The sequence below is a fragment of the Ursus americanus genome, chromosome 14, assembly GCF_024610735.1.
Source record: "Ursus americanus isolate L20-20 chromosome 14, mUrsAme1.1.p, whole genome shotgun sequence".
Taxonomy (NCBI): domain Eukaryota; kingdom Metazoa; phylum Chordata; class Mammalia; order Carnivora; family Ursidae; genus Ursus; species Ursus americanus.
The window spans coordinates 43,373,083-43,390,346 of NC_142140.1; the positions used below are offsets into that span (position 1 = coordinate 43,373,083).

The 17,264-nt window shown below is 59.3% G+C and overlaps 2 protein-coding genes across 3 annotated transcripts; one reads left to right on the top strand and one right to left on the bottom strand.

Annotated features, from left to right (window-relative positions):
* Positions 1-1,650: 1,650 nt before the first annotated feature.
* On the top strand, positions 1,651-9,391 carry HOMER3 (homer scaffold protein 3). 2 transcript variants are annotated; one of them, XM_045778362.2, is made up of 10 exons: positions 1,651-1,843; positions 3,828-3,909; positions 3,989-4,145; positions 4,380-4,511; positions 5,621-5,728; positions 6,526-6,647; positions 7,074-7,230; positions 7,564-7,674; positions 7,770-7,856; positions 8,922-9,391. In XM_045778362.2, the coding sequence occupies exons 2-10, from the start codon at positions 3,896-3,898 to the stop codon at positions 9,111-9,113; spliced, it is 1,080 nt and encodes a 359-aa protein (XP_045634318.1). In that variant the 5' UTR covers positions 1,651-1,843; positions 3,828-3,895; the 3' UTR covers positions 9,114-9,391. The 2 variants fall into 2 exon arrangements, with proteins under 2 accessions (XP_045634318.1, XP_087723276.1); XM_087867150.1 differs by lacking the exon at positions 1,651-1,843 and adding an exon at positions 2,378-2,525.
* Positions 9,392-10,021: 630 nt separating this feature from the next.
* DDX49 (DEAD-box helicase 49) lies at positions 10,022-17,211 on the bottom strand. The gene is made up of 13 exons (XM_045778732.2): positions 17,051-17,211; positions 15,892-16,015; positions 14,803-14,888; positions 14,593-14,714; positions 14,081-14,268; positions 13,784-13,924; positions 12,986-13,061; positions 12,637-12,713; positions 12,359-12,456; positions 11,598-11,672; positions 10,794-10,882; positions 10,642-10,713; positions 10,022-10,551 (listed from the first exon to the last, which is right to left on the bottom strand). Exons 1-13 carry the CDS (start codon positions 17,163-17,165, stop codon positions 10,315-10,317), a joined length of 1,500 nt encoding a protein of 499 aa, XP_045634688.1. The 5' UTR covers positions 17,166-17,211; the 3' UTR covers positions 10,022-10,314.
* Between the last annotated feature and the right edge of the window lie 53 nt (positions 17,212-17,264).

Sequence of the window (17,264 nt, forward strand, 5' to 3'; positions counted from 1 at the left end):
CACTCTTCGCACAGAACAGACGGTATTTTCTTTGTTCCCCACAATGTTCAAAGCGTTTTGTGGCTTCAGGCCTGAAAGCCAAGCCAAATGCTTTGCTTGTGCAGATGCCTTGTGAAGTTGGAAGCTGCTGGGGAAACTGAGGCTCAGGCTCAGTTTCCCCAGCAGGGGTGAGCAGTTCCTCTCACACTGGGTGAGGCTGGGGCTCCAGGATGGGCTAGCCCTCCAGAGAGTGCCCACACCTGGCTGTGATGGCAGTAATACACAGCTAATACAGATCAGGGATCCCAGAGAACGTGGTGGGGGCCCGGTGCAGAACACAGCAAGGTTCCTTCCAAGCCCCGGATAGTCAAAGAAGCTTCCAAGAGGACAGAGGCCAGTGGAACTGAGCCTGAAAGGACAAGCCAGAATATATGCCAGCAGAAAGGGCTTTCCAGGTGAAGGGAAGAGCTTGGGCAAAGGTAACTCCATCTTGGCGTGGGAATAAGTCTCCAGAAACGGCGTGACCTGGAATTCACCTAAAGGTAATTTGAAGATACCTGCCAGCCCAGATGTAGGATTCTTGTCAGGGGGAAACAGAAATAAAAGAACAGGGAAAGGAGACAGGACAGAGGAGACGAAAAAAAATCTCTGAGGTGGTCAGAAAGTTCCAACATGAGGTTCGGAGCTTTAGGGACCCGCAGGCCTTGGTTTGGGGGAGCCGCAGCACCTCTGTCCACGAGCCCGATGGCACTGCGTGACTTTGGAAGAGTCCAGAGAAAGGGCAGCCACGGGATGGACAAGTAGTGGGTCCCACACGTAGACTCGGGCCTGGGGAGGCTCATCCTGGCTCATCTCCAGAAGGACCCTCTCTTGGCAAGTGTATGAAGGGCTCCCCCTGACCAGAGATGGCAAACCCAGGCCTGAGGACCTCCAGGGGATTCACTCATTTGGTGGGAACCGGGCCCCAACATTCTGTCTGCCCTAGGTTCTCGGGGCCCTGTACAATAGCAATACTGGTAATTCGACCATGGTTGGCATCGTTACCTTCCTCTCCTGTGCGACAAGGTGGATAGAAGCCCCTCCCCACCAGGGATCAGAGCTGGGTGGGAAGTCAGGCAGGAAGCATTCTGAGCAGGGTACCCCTGATCAAGCCTCATTAAATGCCTACTGTTTGCCTCTCCCATCAGCCTCTTCCAGCTCTCTCCCAGCCTGTGTCTCTTTCATTTCCTGGTAACGCCCACGGAGCTCCTACTGTGAGCAGGCACCCACCTCTGTACGGTAGGGGTGCCCCTGCCCCAAGTACCTGTCAGGTGGAAAGGAACTCCCATCGAAAGCAGAAGGTCATGATCTCAGGCAGTGAGAGCCAGGGCAGCAGAGGCCGGGAGGGTCAGGGCCACCCCTGACGGGACGATGAAGCCACGTTCTCTACTGTCTGTCTCCAGTGTCTCTCCCCCATATCTCTGCCTCTGGGTCTGGGTCTCTGTCCCCATCTCCACCCCCAGTCCCTCTTCCCCGCCCTTAACCCCCTCCCCGCCGGTCCTGTCCCGCCTTCCTCCCGGCTTCCGCCCCTCCCTCTCCCCCTCCCCCCCGCCGCGGAGGGCCGGCAGGGGGCGCTGCGGGGCGGCCTCGGCGGCCCGGGGAGGCGGGGCGGGCGGCGGCCGCGTCGGGACCGGCCGCGATGGGACCGGAGGCGGCGCGGGCGGCGGCGGAGGCGCAGACAAAGGCGCGGGCGGTGCGGAGGGCGGCGCGGAGGGCGCGGGCCCCGGAGCCAGCAAGCGAACGGGGCGCCCGGCTGCGGGGAGTCGGCGCCGCGGGGCAGCACCCGACTCGCGCCCGGACACTCGCGGGGCGCGGAGCCCGCAGGGTGAGCCCTACTGTCCGAGCCTGCGCCGGTGACGCGGGGAACCCGGAGTTCTAGGGCCAGGGGGAGGGCAGGGGGTCCTCGAAGTTCCGGACAGGGAGGCTGGGGGTGGCTCGGGGAGCCCCGAAATTCCGGGGCTTGAGAGGGTGCAGGGGCCCCGAAGTTCCGGAGTCGGGGTCGGAGAGGGCACAGTGCGAGGGGTTCCCAAAGTTCCGGACCGGGCGTTGGAAGAGGCTGCGGTGTCCCCGACGTTCCGGGCCTGGGGTAGGGAAGCGGCACGAGGGGATCCCGAAATTCCGGACCCGGGGCTGGAAAGGTGGCAGGGAGACCCCGAAATTTAGGAGTCGGAGGTGGCGCGAGGGATCCCCGAAGTTCGGGACCTGCGGTTGGAGGAGGCGGAGAATGTGTCCCCGAAGTTCTGGACCCGGAGTTGGGGGGCGTCGCGTGGATCTCGGAAGTTCCCGGGTCGAGGGTGGCACTTCCCGAAGTCGGGGCGCGTATTGGGCGCCCCGCTTCTGACGCGGATGGGAACTCCTTCCTTACTGAATATCAGACCCCCCGGACTGGGGCGCATGGGGTGGGGCTTCGCCCCCACACGCAACTGGGGATCCTGGGCACCGGGCGGGGTCGGGGCCTCCTTCGCGAGCCCCGCGGGCCAGCGGCGTCCAAGGCACATGACTAGTTGGTGAGTAACTTTCCCCAAAGCTGCAAGTCGCGGCAGGACCGTCAGGACAGTCAGGGCCGTCAGGGCCGGAAGGGCCTGAGTTTCTGAGACCCCTGCACCCTGGAACCCTGCTTCGCCCCAGGACCTGCTCCCATCCCAGGCCAGAGCTGCCGCCCCTCCCCCACACAGGGGCTCCGGTTTCAGACCCTGTGACCGGGGCAGCAGCTGCCCAGGACAGGGTGGGGGGGGCATCCCTCCTCTGACCTAGGAGGCCGCTCCGCAGGGGGCCTCCCTTTATCCCACTTTGCCACCTCCCTTCCCCAGGTCCCTGCTGGTCCCCTACAGATCCCCTGATGCAGGTTTTGGGGGCACAGAGATGAGGGTGAGGAATTCTCCAGGGCAGCCATTCCTGGTTTCTGTGGGGTTGTGGATAGAGGCACCAAGAGTGGCTGGGGAGCCCCCTCTCCCAGTCCTTGATTCCACACAGCCCTGCATGGTATTGGGGTTGAGGGGTCATGGGCGATCAGTAGTGGGTACCAGGGTAAAGTTGTTTGGCTACATCTTATCTTTCTTTCTTTCTTTCTTTTTTTTTTTTTTAAAGATTTTATTCATTTATTTGACAGAGATAGAGATAGCCAGCGAGAGAGGGAACACAAGCAGGGGGAGTGGGAGAGGAAGAAGCAGGCTCATAGTGGAGGAGCCTGATGTGGGGCTCGATCCCATAATGCCGGGATCACGTCCTGAGCCGAAGGCAGATGCTTAACCGCTGTGCCACCCAGGCGCCCCTACATCTTATCTTTCTAACTAGGCTGGGAGCTCCCTGGGGATTTGGACTTGTGACTCCAAGGTGTGCCTCTGCCCTAGACTGGAAGCTGAGGGGTCCCCCTGTGGGTTCTGGGGGGGACTGGTCTCCCAGTAGGCGCCTGGTGCTGCCCCACATTTTGATGGAGATCCTGGTTTGGGGAGTGATGAGGGAATGTCGCAGAAAATACCAAGCAGGAGTTCACCTCGGCCTTCTCTACCTAGCCCCAAGATTGAGCAGCTTTCACTGGGGGTTCAGTAACCAGCATGCTGGGAAGTTTATGCTGGGATATCAGGGGCCACCTGGCTCCTGTCAGAGAGCCATCTCCTGCTCGGGGTGTGGGGGGCTTCCTCCAGATGGACAGGGACAGGGTCTTTTTGCTTTGAGTGATCTGATTCCCTCACCTTTTTGACTGACGTTCTATGAATGGTGTACCTCGGCAGTGGGTCCTGAGGTTGGACTTGCTTGGTTTCTTTAAGCCTGTCCTGGGGGGACACTCACAAGCCCCCTCTCCCCCCCAGAGGCTGAACCCGCAGCTCCTGCCGTCCCTCTGGCTGCCTCTTGGAGCCCACCCAGCCCAGCCTGACCAATGTCCACAGCCAGGTGAGCCCCTGTCTCCTCAGCTTGGCCCTGAGTTCCCTGTGGGATGCCCGGCCCCACTGAGAACGCTGTCCCCATGCAGGGAGCAGCCCATCTTCAGCACACGGGCGCACGTGTTCCAGATTGACCCGGCCACCAAGCGGAACTGGATCCCCGCGGGCAAGCACGCACTCACCGTCTCCTACTTCTATGATGCCACCCGCAATGTCTACCGAATCATCAGCATCGGGGGTGCCAAGGTCCTGGCAGGGCCTAGGGAGGGTGGCAGGCTCCTGGGGTCTCAGAGACAGGCCTGGGTCCGGTCCTGGCCTTGCTGCGTGCCTGGGGGCTGGGAGTTGGGAAGAGCCCAGAATCCGTCTCCCTCCTGAAATGGCTCACACCAAGGACCTCCCAGGAGCTAATGCAAAGTGACACCCTGGGGGTTTCGTGTTATTGTCAGTATCACCAACCTTGAATTTCGTTCTCCCCCCCAGGCCATCATCAACAGCACTGTCACCCCCAACATGACTTTTACCAAAACCTCCCAGAAGTTCGGGCAGTGGGCAGACAGTCGCGCCAACACTGTCTACGGCCTTGGCTTTGCTTCTGAGCAGCATCTGACCCAGGTGGGCTTGCAGGGCTACATGGCGGGGGCAGGGCTGGGCCTGGGTCTTCTCCTGGGTACCCTGGGGCCCCTGGGCAGGTGCTGCAGAATGGGCCTCGGAATTAGACCACCCTTCCTGGTTCCCTGGTCCATGTCTCAGCTCTGGCGGCCACCTACTCCCGTTTGGGACACACCCTGCCCTTCTCTGGGTGCCTGGGACGGGCTGGGAGTTCCCTCACACGCCCCAGCACTACCTTCATCATTGCCTCCCTCCACCCTCTGCTGTCTCCAGACTTCAATATTGTCTCATCCCATTGTTTCCCCGGGATGGGTAGTGCTTTCTGATTCCTAATGAGGATTCTCTTTGCTTCTAGAAGCTTTCATTTTCCTTTCAAATTTAGGCCTTGAATTAATTTCTGTGGGTGGTATAAGGCAGGAGTATTTTTTCCCACTGAGTATTCAGTTGCTCTTGGACCGTTTTTTTGAAATGATTCTCCCCCACCCCCACCGCCGTGAATGGCACTGGCCCCTTTGCCCCCATCAAGTGGCCATCTGTGTGTAAACATTTTCTTTAAAAAATTAGTTTCCAACTAAATTATTTGCCAACTAAAGACATTTATTTTAAAATGAAAAACAGTGTATCCTACCCTAATTGGAAAACCAGTATCGGTGGTAAATGTAAACATTAACGCAGTAGGAATGAAAACGGGGCGATTTACGTTCTCACTGTGTACAGGTGGCTCTCAGAGGCTCTGAGCCCAAGACCTGCTTTCTCTTCGTTATAAAAAGATACTCACAAGTGCCCCGGGCATTAAAGACAGCACCCACCTGAGGCTCTCCTTGCTGGAATAAGCCTGGCTGAGAGGAAAAGGGGAGCCCTTTCTCAAGGTGGCTCGGTGTAATACGCTTCCATGAACATCCCACCCCCGCCCTGATACTCAGTCTACTCACTGGGACATTTTCCAAGCCTTCTGACCACTCTTCCAGTTCATGAGATGAGAGGATATGTGTGGCCCCTAAAATCCCTTCCAAAGTGACAGGGCTGGCTCTGGGTGAGGGTGACCAGGTGGGGCCCTGGGAGAGGAGGCTGAGTTTTCTTTGATTGATTGTTCTGCCCCCCCCACCCCCCAGTTTGCTGAGAAGTTCCAGGAAGTAAAGGAAGCAGCGAGGCTGGCGAGGGAGAAATCTCAGGATGGGGGGGAGCTCACGAGTCCAGCCCTGGGGCTCACTGCCCACCAGGTCAGTACTTCCTGTCCCGTGCCTACCGGTCACTCAGCTGATATGGAGGGTCCAGGTGCTGTGCGGGTGCCCAGGATAAATGCTCACAGGTCGTGTAAAGCTAGACCTACAGAGGGAGGGAAAGGGTCAGGAGCACATCCTGGGGGTCTCGCCTAGCCTTGGATCACGGAAGGCTTGGAAACCAGCTTAGATGGCAGAGTAAAAACCTGGAGGTTGAAATAGCCAAGTAGGGGCCAGGCGGTAGAGTGAAAAACTGTCCCGGGAGCTTTCCCCCGTTAATTTATTCAGCACGATTTACTGACCACCTACTGTGTGCCAGGCCCAGGGCTGGGAAAGAGTTACAGAGATGGAAAAGCAGGCTCCTGGTCCAGGCAGTGAATTCAGCCTGGTAGAGGGCTTCCTGTCTGAATCTTAAAATCATGTTGAATTTGGCCCCAGGGAAGGGGCATTGCCATGAGGGGCTAGCATAGAGATTTCACATTGCTCCCCCACCTTTGCAGATTTGGTATCTCAGTGGGTTTATGTAGGCGAGCCTGCATCAGGTGTGCTCCTGGGGGCTTGGTGAGAGCCCAGGCAGGCAAGGTGGGGGTACAGTTCCCGGAACTCTGGCCCAGGGATCATGGGGAGCCATAGAGAGTGGATGAGGAGAGGAGGGGTGCACTCCCATCCCAGCGCTGGTAAGGACCCCTGCCTTCAGTCACAACCCCAGTAACATCAGCCCCGACCTCAACCATGACCTAACCGGTCCTTGACCGAAGCCACCCCCAGTGTGACCCCACTTCTGCCCACACCCTTAGGTGCCCCCAACTCCCCTCGTCAGCGCCAACGGCCCCGGCGATGAGAAACTGTTCCGTAGCCAGAGCGCGGATGTCCCCGGCCCCGCCGAGCGCGAGCGGCTCAAGAAGATGCTGTCGGAGGGGTGAGGGGGGGTAGGGCGGGCAAAGGGCGTGGCGGGACGGAAGGCGCCCAGAGGAGCTTCTCCGAAGCCGGTGGGGCGCGACGGGCCGCGAGACCTGACTGTGTGCTCAAGGCCCGGGAAGGCGAGGGGCCTGACTCAGGTCCTGCCCTCTCCGGAACGGACCTCGCCCCTCGAACGCGCTCCTCCCTTGACCGCGCCTTCTCGGGGCTGACCCTGCCTCGGTCACGCCTCCCCGACCAAATTCAAAACCCACGGGGTTCTCCCCACCCTTACCCGGTTCTGAACACGCCCGGATGGGCTGACCCCGCCCCCGACAAGACTGCCCTCCCCCGGGACATCCCCACCTATGGCCCCGCCCCTGGGCCAGCCCCGCCCCCTCCCTGGTGCGGCCGGGCCTTGCCCCCGCCAACCCTTGCGTCCCTGCAGCTCGGTGGGCGAGGTGCAGTGGGAGGCCGAGTTCTTCGCGCTGCAGGACAGCAACAACAAGTTGGCGGGCGCCCTGCGAGAAGCCAACGCCGCCGCCGCCCAGTGGAGGCAGCAGCTGGAGGCCCAGCGCGCAGAGGCCGAGAGGCTGCGGCAGCGGGTGAGGGGACCCCTTCCAGAGACTCCAAGTGGCCCCGGCAGCTGAGGACCCCCTGCCTCCTCATGTCCTATCCGTCCTGGGTTCACGGGCTGGCTGTGTGATCTCGGCCGGTCGTTTCCCTGCGCCTCAGTTTCTTGTTCTGTATTATGGGTCTGAGAGAATGCCAACCTTTGTCAAACCCTGAAGTCCTACTTGCCGCAAGGTGGTAGCCCCAATCAGAGGGGGTGAGTGCCTGAGTCCTCGTCATGGGTGTGACTGAGCAAGGGACAGAGTCCCCAGGGGTCAGGAGAATGCAGGCTGGGGTGTCAGGGGCTGACTCTCCTGTCCACACAGGTGGCTGAGCTGGAGGCCCAGGCAGCCGCGGAACCACCCTCAGTCAGTGAGAAGGAAGGGCCGGGCCAGTCTCTGGAGCAGCTGGAGGCATTAGTGCAAACCAAGGACCAGGTGAGCACTGAGTGTGTGTCCCTGGGCTTCCTCTTCCCTGACCTCCCACGGGAGAGCCAGGACCCCCAGAATAGACCCTGGGAACTCTTCTCTAGGAGATCCAGACACTGAAGAGCCAGACTGGTGGACCCCGTGAGGCCGTGGACGCCAGCGAACGCGAGGAGACCCAGCAGAAGGTGCAGGTGTGTGTCGTCGCCTTGCGGTGGGGTGATGGCCCAGGGGCAGCCAGCCCCGGCTGCGGGACAGACCTGGGATCCTTCCTTGCTGTTGGGTCCTGGGCAGCTGTGTGCCTCTCCGGGCCTCAGTTTCTTCACCTGTAAGTGGGGTCAGGAAGAGGTTTACCTAGGTTGTGAAAGATTGGGAGGACCAGGGACATGGAGAGTCCAAGTTGCAGCCAGTGTTTTGTAAATGACAGTTGTTATTAGTACAATGTTTCATATTCTTTGATTCAACAAGCAATTTTTAAAAAGATTTTATTTGACACAGAGCATGGGGGGGTGGAGGAAGGGCAGAGGGAGAGGGAGAAGCATGCTCCCCGCTGAGCAGGGAGCCCAACATGGGGTTCCATCCCAGGACCCTGAGATCATGACCCAAGCCGAAGGCAGACACTTAACCAATTAAGCCACCCAGGCCCCCCTCAAGAAGCAATTTTTGAGTCCCTGCTGAATTCCCATGCTTCAACCCATCAAGTCCTTAGGGTCAGGAGTCTGCATTTGAACCCAGGTCTGACTGGCCTGGCTTTCACTGAAGATTTCACCTGAGATATGTTCATGGGGAATGTCCCGTGAGTCCAGCAGGGGAAGATGTTAAAGGATCTGGGGACCAGAAGAGAGAAGTTGGGGAAATGCTCCCTCTTGTCTCCTGGGCCGAGTGCTCAGCCTGTGCAAAGGCCCTGAGGTGGGGGAGAAACTCAACACGTTCAAGCAACCACAAGGAAGCCAGCAAGTCTGAGTTGGAATGAACAAGGAGAGGAGGGAGGAAGGGATGCAGATTTTGTTCCCAGCCTGATGGGTCACAAAAGGGTCTTGAGCAGAAGAGGGATGTGATCAGTTCTATGACCTTCAAATTGGCCAAGGGCTCGGGGAGTGTCTTGGGCAGAAGCTGCAGGGAGAGTAAGAGATGAAGGGAGCATGGCATGGCCCAGAGTGGGGTCTGACAGGATGGCCCTCAGATGCTGGATGCCCCACGCAGGGCTGGTGACCCTAGACTTGTTGGGGCCCCACATTCTGCCTACCCTCTCCCTGCAGGACCTGGAGACCCGCAACGCCGAGCTGGAGCACCAGCTGCGGGCGACGGAGCGCAGCCTGGAGGAGGCGAGGGCCGAGCGGGAACGGGCGCGGGCTGAGGTGGGCCGGGCCGCACAGCTGCTGGACGTCAGGCTGTTTGAGCTGAGCGAGCTGCGAGAGGGCCTCGCCCGCCTGGCAGAGGGCACGCCCTGAGCCTGGCTGCAGGATCTGCGTGAGAGCCAGGGCCCGCAGGAGCTGGCTTTAGACGCATGATTCCCGCCCGGGCCACGAGCCGGGCTGTGGGCGGCACAGTGGGCCGTTCACCCTGGCAGGGACTGGGGGCCCAACTCGGCCTGGGGAGGGTCTGGCCACAGTGCGCTGGCTGGCCCTGGACCCTCACGGCTCAGGGGCTGTTTCCGGGCTTTTCATTGTGTAGAATTTCTAGAACCCCCAGGGTGCGCGTTGGCACCCAGATTACATTTCTAAGAGTGGCTGTGCTCGTGTGTGTTGTGTGGACACCTAGGCATCTAACCGCCGTCACTGGACCGCTCTAACTGCTTCCTCTTCGATGTACCTCAGCTGCTCCCCATCTTTGTAGGGCTTAGTGAGCCGCTGGCAGGTGAGAAGAGGAAGCCTGGGAAGCGCCCCCCCGCCACACAGCCAGGAGCTCAGCTCTGCCCAGCACAGCTGTCCCCACCCCCTTGGGCTCAACTCCTGTTGTCTGGACCAGTTTGCCCTTAGGTGGCCCTTGGTTAAGCACCCCTCCCTTTACTCTGGCTACAAACCCCAAATTCCACCAGATAGGCAGGTGGGGAAGCTCCTAGAACATAGTACTGTTCACTACACACGGGCATCATGTCACTGAACCTGATGGCCATGTTTGGAGAGTGGTGCCTTGCTGTGCCCATTTTCCAGATGAGGAAATTGAGGCCCAGAGGGGGCTTCTCAAACCCAAGGTCACCTGGCCAGAATGGCCAGCCCTGTAGTTCAAACCTTTGGCCTGGCCCGACGGGAATGGATAACTGCGGGGTGGGGGTGACATGATGTTCTGGGGGACTTGGAAAGCACCAGCGGCCGAACCCTCCTCCCCTGCCCCCACTCCCACACAGTCAGACCGGCGATGTTGAGAGACCCATTTATTAAGTGACTCCTGCAAGCAACACACCTTTGCTCTGGGGCCCGATAGCATCCACTCCCCCCCACCCAGGTGATCCAGGGTCACGAGGTTGGCGCTGAGCCCAACCTCCCAGCCAGTGTTCCTTCCTCGTCCACAGCCTGTCCCTTGGCAGGGGCTCTGGGAAGGGGCCAGCCGGGCTGCAAGGTGGAAAGCTGTGTGGTGCACAACCTGGGTGTCCCTGGGTCCCACGGACAGGGACTGAGCAGGTCCCGGGCGCGGGGGAGGAGCCCTCGACCATCAGTTCCAGGAAGGAATCCCAGGCGGGGCGGCTGGGGGCCACGGGTTGCTCGGGGCCGGCCCTTGGCTGGGAGCCGTGGAGGGCGCTTCAGGCGGGGCCCGGGGCGGACGCCCCCTGCGGCCAGCCCCGCCCGCCTTCTGCCGCTGCAGCACCTGCCCCACCTTCTCCTTGAAGCGCCGGTTCTTCTGCTTGATCTTGGCCAGCTCAGCCTTGCGTTTGGCCTCCAGGTCGGGGTCCTGTCATGGGAGGACCCGCAGGTGACTGAGCGGGACACGGTGCCCCCTGCAAGCCCTCCCCCCACCCCCACCTGCCCGCTCAGCCCTCACCTTCCCCTCCAGGATCAGCTGTTTCCGCTTATTGATCTCCTTCTTTTCGTCAAAGTTGGCTGCCTCCAGTTTCTGGGGAAGGAAGGAGAGGCCGTCACAGGGGCCCTCATCTCGAAGGGAGCACCCCGGGCCCCCCGGCCTCCGATACTCACGATTTCGCACTCCCTCCGCACCACATTGACCTGCGTGAGGATCTGGAGCACCTTGGCCTCCTCCACGGACAGCTCCTCCAGCTTCTTCTCTGTAGAGGCACGGGTCCCAGGGGGCGGGAGAGGCCAGACAAGACAAGGGGAGGGGTTCTGGCTTGGGAGTGAGCTCCCCATGCAGTGGGGCATGCAAGACTGGGTCGGTGGACAAGATCCGGGATTCTAGACCTAAAGGAGCTAGGCTGTCCTTTTGTTGTTGTTAGCAACACTACGAATTTGACTGCAAGTATTTTTTTTTAAACACTGTCCTTTAGGGGCGCCTGGCTGGCTCCGTCAGAACAGTGTGCGACTCTTGATCTTGGGGTCATGAGCTCGAGCCCCATGGTGGGCGTAGAGATTACTCAAACACCGTCCTTTGCAGGCCAGAGGTTTCTGAATTTTAGAGCAGTCTGTGCAGTGATTACAGATTTTCCAGTGGTTCTTAGTCTGGGCTGTATGTTAAACCACCCAAGGGTGATTTTTAAACACACCCAGACCCTGGCCCTGGGGCCTCTGACTCATCCACAAGGACCATCCATACATCTCAGGCTGAGAAACCAAAGTCCCTTCCCACCGGATGTGGCTTTCGGCGGCTGAGGGCCACTGTGGGAAGCTTGTTTTGATAACTGGGCTCAAAAACCTTCATTTGGGGTTGCACAGGAAGGAAAGTGCAGTTTACGTCTGCTCAGTGAGTAGCCCGGCAGATGTCTTGGGTGGGGGATGAGTGGGCATCTCACCCAGAGGCCCCCGCCCCCCCCCCCCTCCACTCACTGATCTGCTCCTCGATGGCATGGACAAGGTGGATGTCATACTGCGTCACCAGCGTGATGGCCTGTCCTTGCCGCCCTGCGAGGACATGCCACAGTTACCTGCTATGAGCTAGGGGCCAACGGAGACAGGCTGTGACCCCTGGGCAGCTCAGGGCTCCTCTGGGTGGGAACAGAGTGAGGGCTCGGTGAACGGGGTGAGGCCAGGTCCCTCCCAGAGGAGACACAGGACACCAGGAGAGGCGGCTCTCCTGCCACGCTGGCCTGACACAGGGGCTGGTGATGTGGCTGACTTCTTGGGAGGGTCGTTTTGTCAGCGATAAGGCTCGACGGGCCTCAGCGCAGAGCTGCGCACGCTAGTCTCTCCGTTCCCCGTGTCGGTGAGGGTAACGGCGTTCAAACAGCCCTCACAGCTGCTGAGGCCCGTGACCCTGAGCAGCACCAAACACGCGTCATTCTTGCTACCTGTCGTTTGCTGAGATGGGCCCAGAGAGCTGATGTGCCCTGCCCCAGGCCACAGGACAGGAGAGAAGGGCCAGGCCCCGTCTGGCCACCCCAGAATCCCTGTCTCTTCCTACATGAGAGAATCTTAGAAACCAGAATATTCCCTGCCTTTGCTTTTGAAAGGATGATTCCCCTAACACTGCCTCTCACCTGCGGCTCTATCCCCACACCTTCTCCCACCGGCTCCTGACTTCAGTTCCTCACGGGGTGGGCTGGCTGGAGGGACGTGGGTCTGAAGGCCACCCCGCCCTGTCCACTTACCTGCACGGGCTGTCCGGCCGACTCGGTGTATGTAGATCTTGGGGAGCCCGGGGGTGTTGTGGTTGATAACCACCTGCACTGTGGGAATGTCCAGGCCCCTGGAGGCAGAGGCCTGTCAGTGCCACCATCCACGTGGGGAAACCAAGGCCGGGACTCACCCCAGGTCACTCAGCCGTGAAGTGGGGGCTGCCCCAATTCTTGCCAGGGTCGGCCCTCTAGTCCCTCTGTGGGGGTGCCACTGGGCCAGCACAGGAGAGGGAGTACCCGGGGCCACTCACCGGGAGGCCACGTCTGTGGCAATCAGGATCCTGTAGATGCTGGACTTGAATTTGGCCAGGGCAGCAAAGCGTTCTTTCTGTTGCCACGTCGGGGAAAGAATTGGGAAGACCGGGGGTCAGGTACCATCTCAGCAAATATTTAAGCCCTTGCTGTGTGAGGCGTGGGAACAAGGTGGGTCCAGGCTAGTCCCACCCTCACGGGGCTCACCCATGAGGACAGACCAAGGCAAACGGGTGGCAGGAAGTGTTCGAGGCAAAGGGTAGAGCGTGTGCAAAGGGCCTGAGGCTGGGACGCGCGGCCAGGGCAAGGCTAGGGCCGGAGGGACTCTGGGGCGGCCTGGTCGCTCACCTGTTTCATCATGGAATGCAGAGCCACAGTGGGGAAGCTGAACTTACGCAGCATCATGCACAAGATTTGGCAGGTCCTGGGGGGAAGGACACGCTGTCAGCCCCTCCAGAGCCAGGGTCTTGGGAAGGCACTCCTGCCCCAGCGCACCCCAAGACCGCAACGAGGTGGCCCTACGCAGTGGTGAAGGAGATGCAGGCGTGTGGGGTATCCTGCCTGCTGACATCCTCTGCCGACCCCTTCCCTGGCCTAAGCTAACGAGAGTCAGCCCTGCATCCAGACTTTCCTCTTCTGGTAGCCCATAAATTCTTGGGGGGCAGCAGCCAGGCAGGAGGTCTCCTCCATGTGATGTAGGCTATGTATCTGTTTTGGCTCATGCTACAGCTGCCTAACGACCCTCCCAAGAGCTTTGAAGGATTCTGAAGGCCCCTAGGACTGTAGAGAGGAGGGCCCGGGTGTTGCGGCCGATGTGCCGGGTCTTAGTGACACCCCGAGACAGAGTGAAGAGGCTGCTTCAAGGCCTTCTCAGCTGCTGCAGAGGGCTTCTGGGGGACAGCCAGAGGCCACTGGACCTTCTGGTTAAGAGCAGGCCTGAGGAACCCCAAATCATGGCTCTTCGGGGGGGGGGGTGGCCTCAGCAAATTGCTTGACCTCTCTGAGCTTCTTTGAGCGACTCCTCTGAAATCTCTGGTCTGAGCCGAGGCGCTGAAGGGCCAAGACCGGCTGTGTGCCTCACACCTTGGGCCTTCGTAAAGGGCTATGGGAGGGGTCTGAGGAAGAGAGAGGCAGGCCCATGCTCACTTGCACGTGTTGGTAAAGATGATGATGGACCAGTCCTCGTGCTCGTCCTGGAAGTTCTGAATCAGATGGACCAGATAGGCGTCCTTGACCTTCTCAGGCACCAACAGGTAGCGCTGGTCCAGCTGTTCCACTGTACGCACCCTGGGGATGGGGGGCGGGGGGGCTCAGTTTCCCCTACTGCTGAATGGAGCCAATGTCCCGCACCGTCCCTCCAATAACCTCTGTTGGGTGTGCCCCACCCCCACCCCACCACTTGCCTGCCCTGCCCTGCCCCTTGGGACCTGGCTACGGACTCACGGGGCCTGAGCCTCCCAGAAGAAGGGCTGGTTGGTGGCCAGGCCCTGAAGCTCTCTGAGCGTGTCAGTCAGTGTGGCACTGAAGAGCAGGGTCTGCCTGCGAGTGGGCACGGCCGCCAGGATGGCCTCCAGGTCGATGGTGAAGTCAGTGCAGCCCTGCTCCAACAGCCGGTCTGCCTCATCCATCACCTGCAGCACCAGTGGCCGGGGGTAGGGGATCTGGTGAGAGCGCTGTCCGAGGCCTGACCGCATGCCCTGCCCGGCCTGCTTCCCCCACATGCCTCCTTCCCAGCCTTGGGCCCGGGCCCTGGAGCGTTCTCCCTCTAAATCTCGGACATCTGCTCCCTCAACCATCTCAGAGTCTCAGAGAGGCCCTCCCCTTCCCGCCCCGTCTAGTATGGGCTGCCTCCTGTTGATCCCTCGGCTGTCCTTGTCACCCTTCCTAAGGCTCTTCTGGATGGCCTGTGGGACACATGTCCCAAATGGATGAATCCGGGCCCCAGGCCGACTCACCAAGAAACGGATCTTCTTTATGCTAAAAGTGTTGGAGCTACGGAGGTGGTCAGCCAGGCGCCCCGGTGTGGCGATGACCACGTGTGGTTTCCGGGAGAGCTCCAGGGCCTGGGCCACCATATCTGCAGGCAGAGTGTGAGAGGTGGGTCTGGGTGGGTTGCCTGAGGCCACAGGGGTCCCCTACCCAGAGCCTCCCTGGGCCCCCTGTACCCATGCCGCCGACAATGATGCAGTCTTTCAGGCCCAGAGGCTTCCCCAGGACCCGGAACTGCTCTGCAATCTGGTAGGCCAGCTCCCTGTGGGTGTGAAGGGGCCAGGCTGGGTTAGATGGGGGTTCTGTGCCTGCCTCCCAGTCCCATGTCCATCCCTCAGACCTCCTGACTAGCCCTCTCCTGCTTATACGCCCACCACAGCTCCCAGTTCCCTCTAGATAAAGGCTCTGATACTGAGCACTGGAACCCTATTGTGGCCCCCCTTACAAGGCTGGGGCCCAGACATCCCACGACCCTCTCCCACCAGTCTCACCCAAACTGGCCTCTCCTCCTCAGCAGTGGCCTCGACACCACAGTCACCAAAGCCCGAGACCTAAGCGTCAGTCCCCTCTCCCCTGGGGCTGGTCAGTGTCCAAGTCCCTTCTTCCCCACCCCTCGGTCCCAGCTCTGCCCAGGCCTCTCCTTGGCCCATGTACCTACTCCCTGTCCTCCTGTCTTGCCTTCTTCTGCTCACATGCCCACAGAATTGGTTCTAACTCTCTTCCTGGCATTCCAGGCTTTTCTCAAGTTGGCTCTAACCTGCCTGGCCCAAGTACCCATTCTGTTCCCTGCCTCTCTCACCCTTCTGCTCGAATGCACTAGCGGTTCCCTCTGCCTAGAGTATATTTCCCCAAACTTGTCCCTTTGAGAGATCCTTATCTTCCTTTAAGGTACCCCTTGAATGAAGTCTTCCTCGACTCACCCCTCCCTAGGCCACACCCTCACAGCATACAGTGCCTACCTCTCCTGCCCTAAGAGAACTTACCATGTCAACTGCCATTATTTGTCTGCCCGAGAACAGGAGATGTGTCTCTGTCTTGGGCTACAAGACTACTGATAGCTCCTGTCTGGCCGGGGCTTGCCATGAGACAAGCCCTGTGCTCAGCACTTCTCACACACTATCCTGGTTAATTCTGTTCCTCCCTTAAGAGGCAGGAATGATTTCTGTCCCCATTTTCAATGTAGGGAAAGTACACTCAGAGAGCTAAACGTGCTTGCCTAAGAAAACACAGATGGTTAACTCACCCAGAAAGCCTGGGAGGCTCACCTGGTGGGTGTCAGGACGAGGCAGAAGATGCCATAGGGATCCTCAGACAGCTTCTGCAAGATGGGTAGGACAAATGCTGCTGTCTTGCCACTGCCTGTCTTGGCACAGCCCAAGCAGTCCCGACCTGGGCAGAAGGCAAAGGAACATCAACACACTCAGGTGTAGACAAGTGTTCTACTGGGTACAGTTTACAATAGCTAATGTTTAATGAGCAGTTACCATATGGATATGTCATTTACATTATAGGCAGACGGACAAATTCTAAGAGGGTGTGACCATTATTGTCTCCGATGAACAAAAAGGGAAACCGAGTCTCAGAGGTGTGCCCGGGACACACAGCCAGTGAGTAGCAGGCTGCAGCGGAACCCACATCCATCAGACCCAAGATGCTACTACTCCCTGTCTCATTTTGACTCCCTCACAGAGCATCCCAGCTTGGGGAAACCTAAATGCCTTCTCCCCCAGTCTGCATCTTAGGCTCCCTACTGATTTCTTCATCTTTACTTAATCCCTCAACCCTCAACTTGTTACTTCCTAAGCTTCCTAAGGGCATCTCTCTCTCTCTTTTTTTAGAGAGAGAAAGCATGGGGTAGGGGGAGAAGCAAAGGGAGAGTGGGAGAGAGAGACTCCCAAGCAGGCTCCACACCCAGCATGGAACCCAATGCTGGGCTTGATCTTGACCCTGCGATCATGACCTGAGCGGAAATCAAGAGTGGGACGCTCAACCGACTAAGCCACCCTGGTGCCCCTAAGAGCATCTCTTTAATGGCAAACTGGGTTGGGCCACTAGAGCGGGGAGTATTTACGGGACCAGAGTCCTGCATTTACCAGGACTAATTAATCTTAACAACCATTTATAAAATTAAAATGGAGTGCAAACTACCAAAATTTCCCAGTAGTATCGATTAGTTGTTCATTCCTGTGCTCTGAGGTCACGACAAGTCTCTGGGATTACATCACTTGTGTGCGGACACACAGGGAGTCAATTGTGCATTCCAAACGCCAACACTGCCCAATCTACTTTTGGGACCCAGGCATGCCCAAAACGCCCAAGCGTATCCCTCGCTCCGCAAAAGTGGCGTGGGCAAACGCTGCGCCAAGGAAAGGGAGCCGATGAGAGTGGGGAGGCTTCCTGGGAAAGAGGCCGGGCCACACTTACCCTCTAGGATGGCAGGGATGCAGCCGAGCTGTACAGGCGTGGGCTGCTTCAAACCCAGCTGCCGACATTGTTCCACAAGCCACGATGACAGCCCGAGCTCCGCAAAACCAGCCATCCTCCTGGCCAGCTCCGTATGAGCACCCGTGTGAGCTGTGCTTTCCGGCGCGTACCGCTGACGTCACGGAAACCCTCCCGTTTACTGGATCGCCAACTT

Bases quoted from the DNA above. Each gene is read 5' to 3' on its own strand.
- DDX49 (XM_045778732.2), bottom strand. From the start codon at position 17,165: ATGGCTGGTTTTGCGGAGCTCGGGCTGTCATCGTGGCTTGTGGAACAA. The intron at 14,715-14,802 runs GTACAGGGGGCC...CTCTGCCTGCAG, and splicing joins CATCATTGTCGGCGGCATGG to ATATGGTGGCCCAGGCCCTG. The intron at 12,457-12,636 runs GTGAGTGGCCCC...CTCTGCCTCCAG, and splicing joins GCCACAGACGTGGCCTCCCG to GGGCCTGGACATTCCCACAG.
- HOMER3 (XM_045778362.2), top strand. The intron at 4,146-4,379 runs GTCCTGGCAGGG...TCTCCCCCCCAG, and splicing joins TCAGCATCGGGGGTGCCAAG to GCCATCATCAACAGCACTGT. The intron at 7,857-8,921 runs GTGTGTGTCGTC...CTCTCCCTGCAG, and splicing joins AGACCCAGCAGAAGGTGCAG to GACCTGGAGACCCGCAACGC.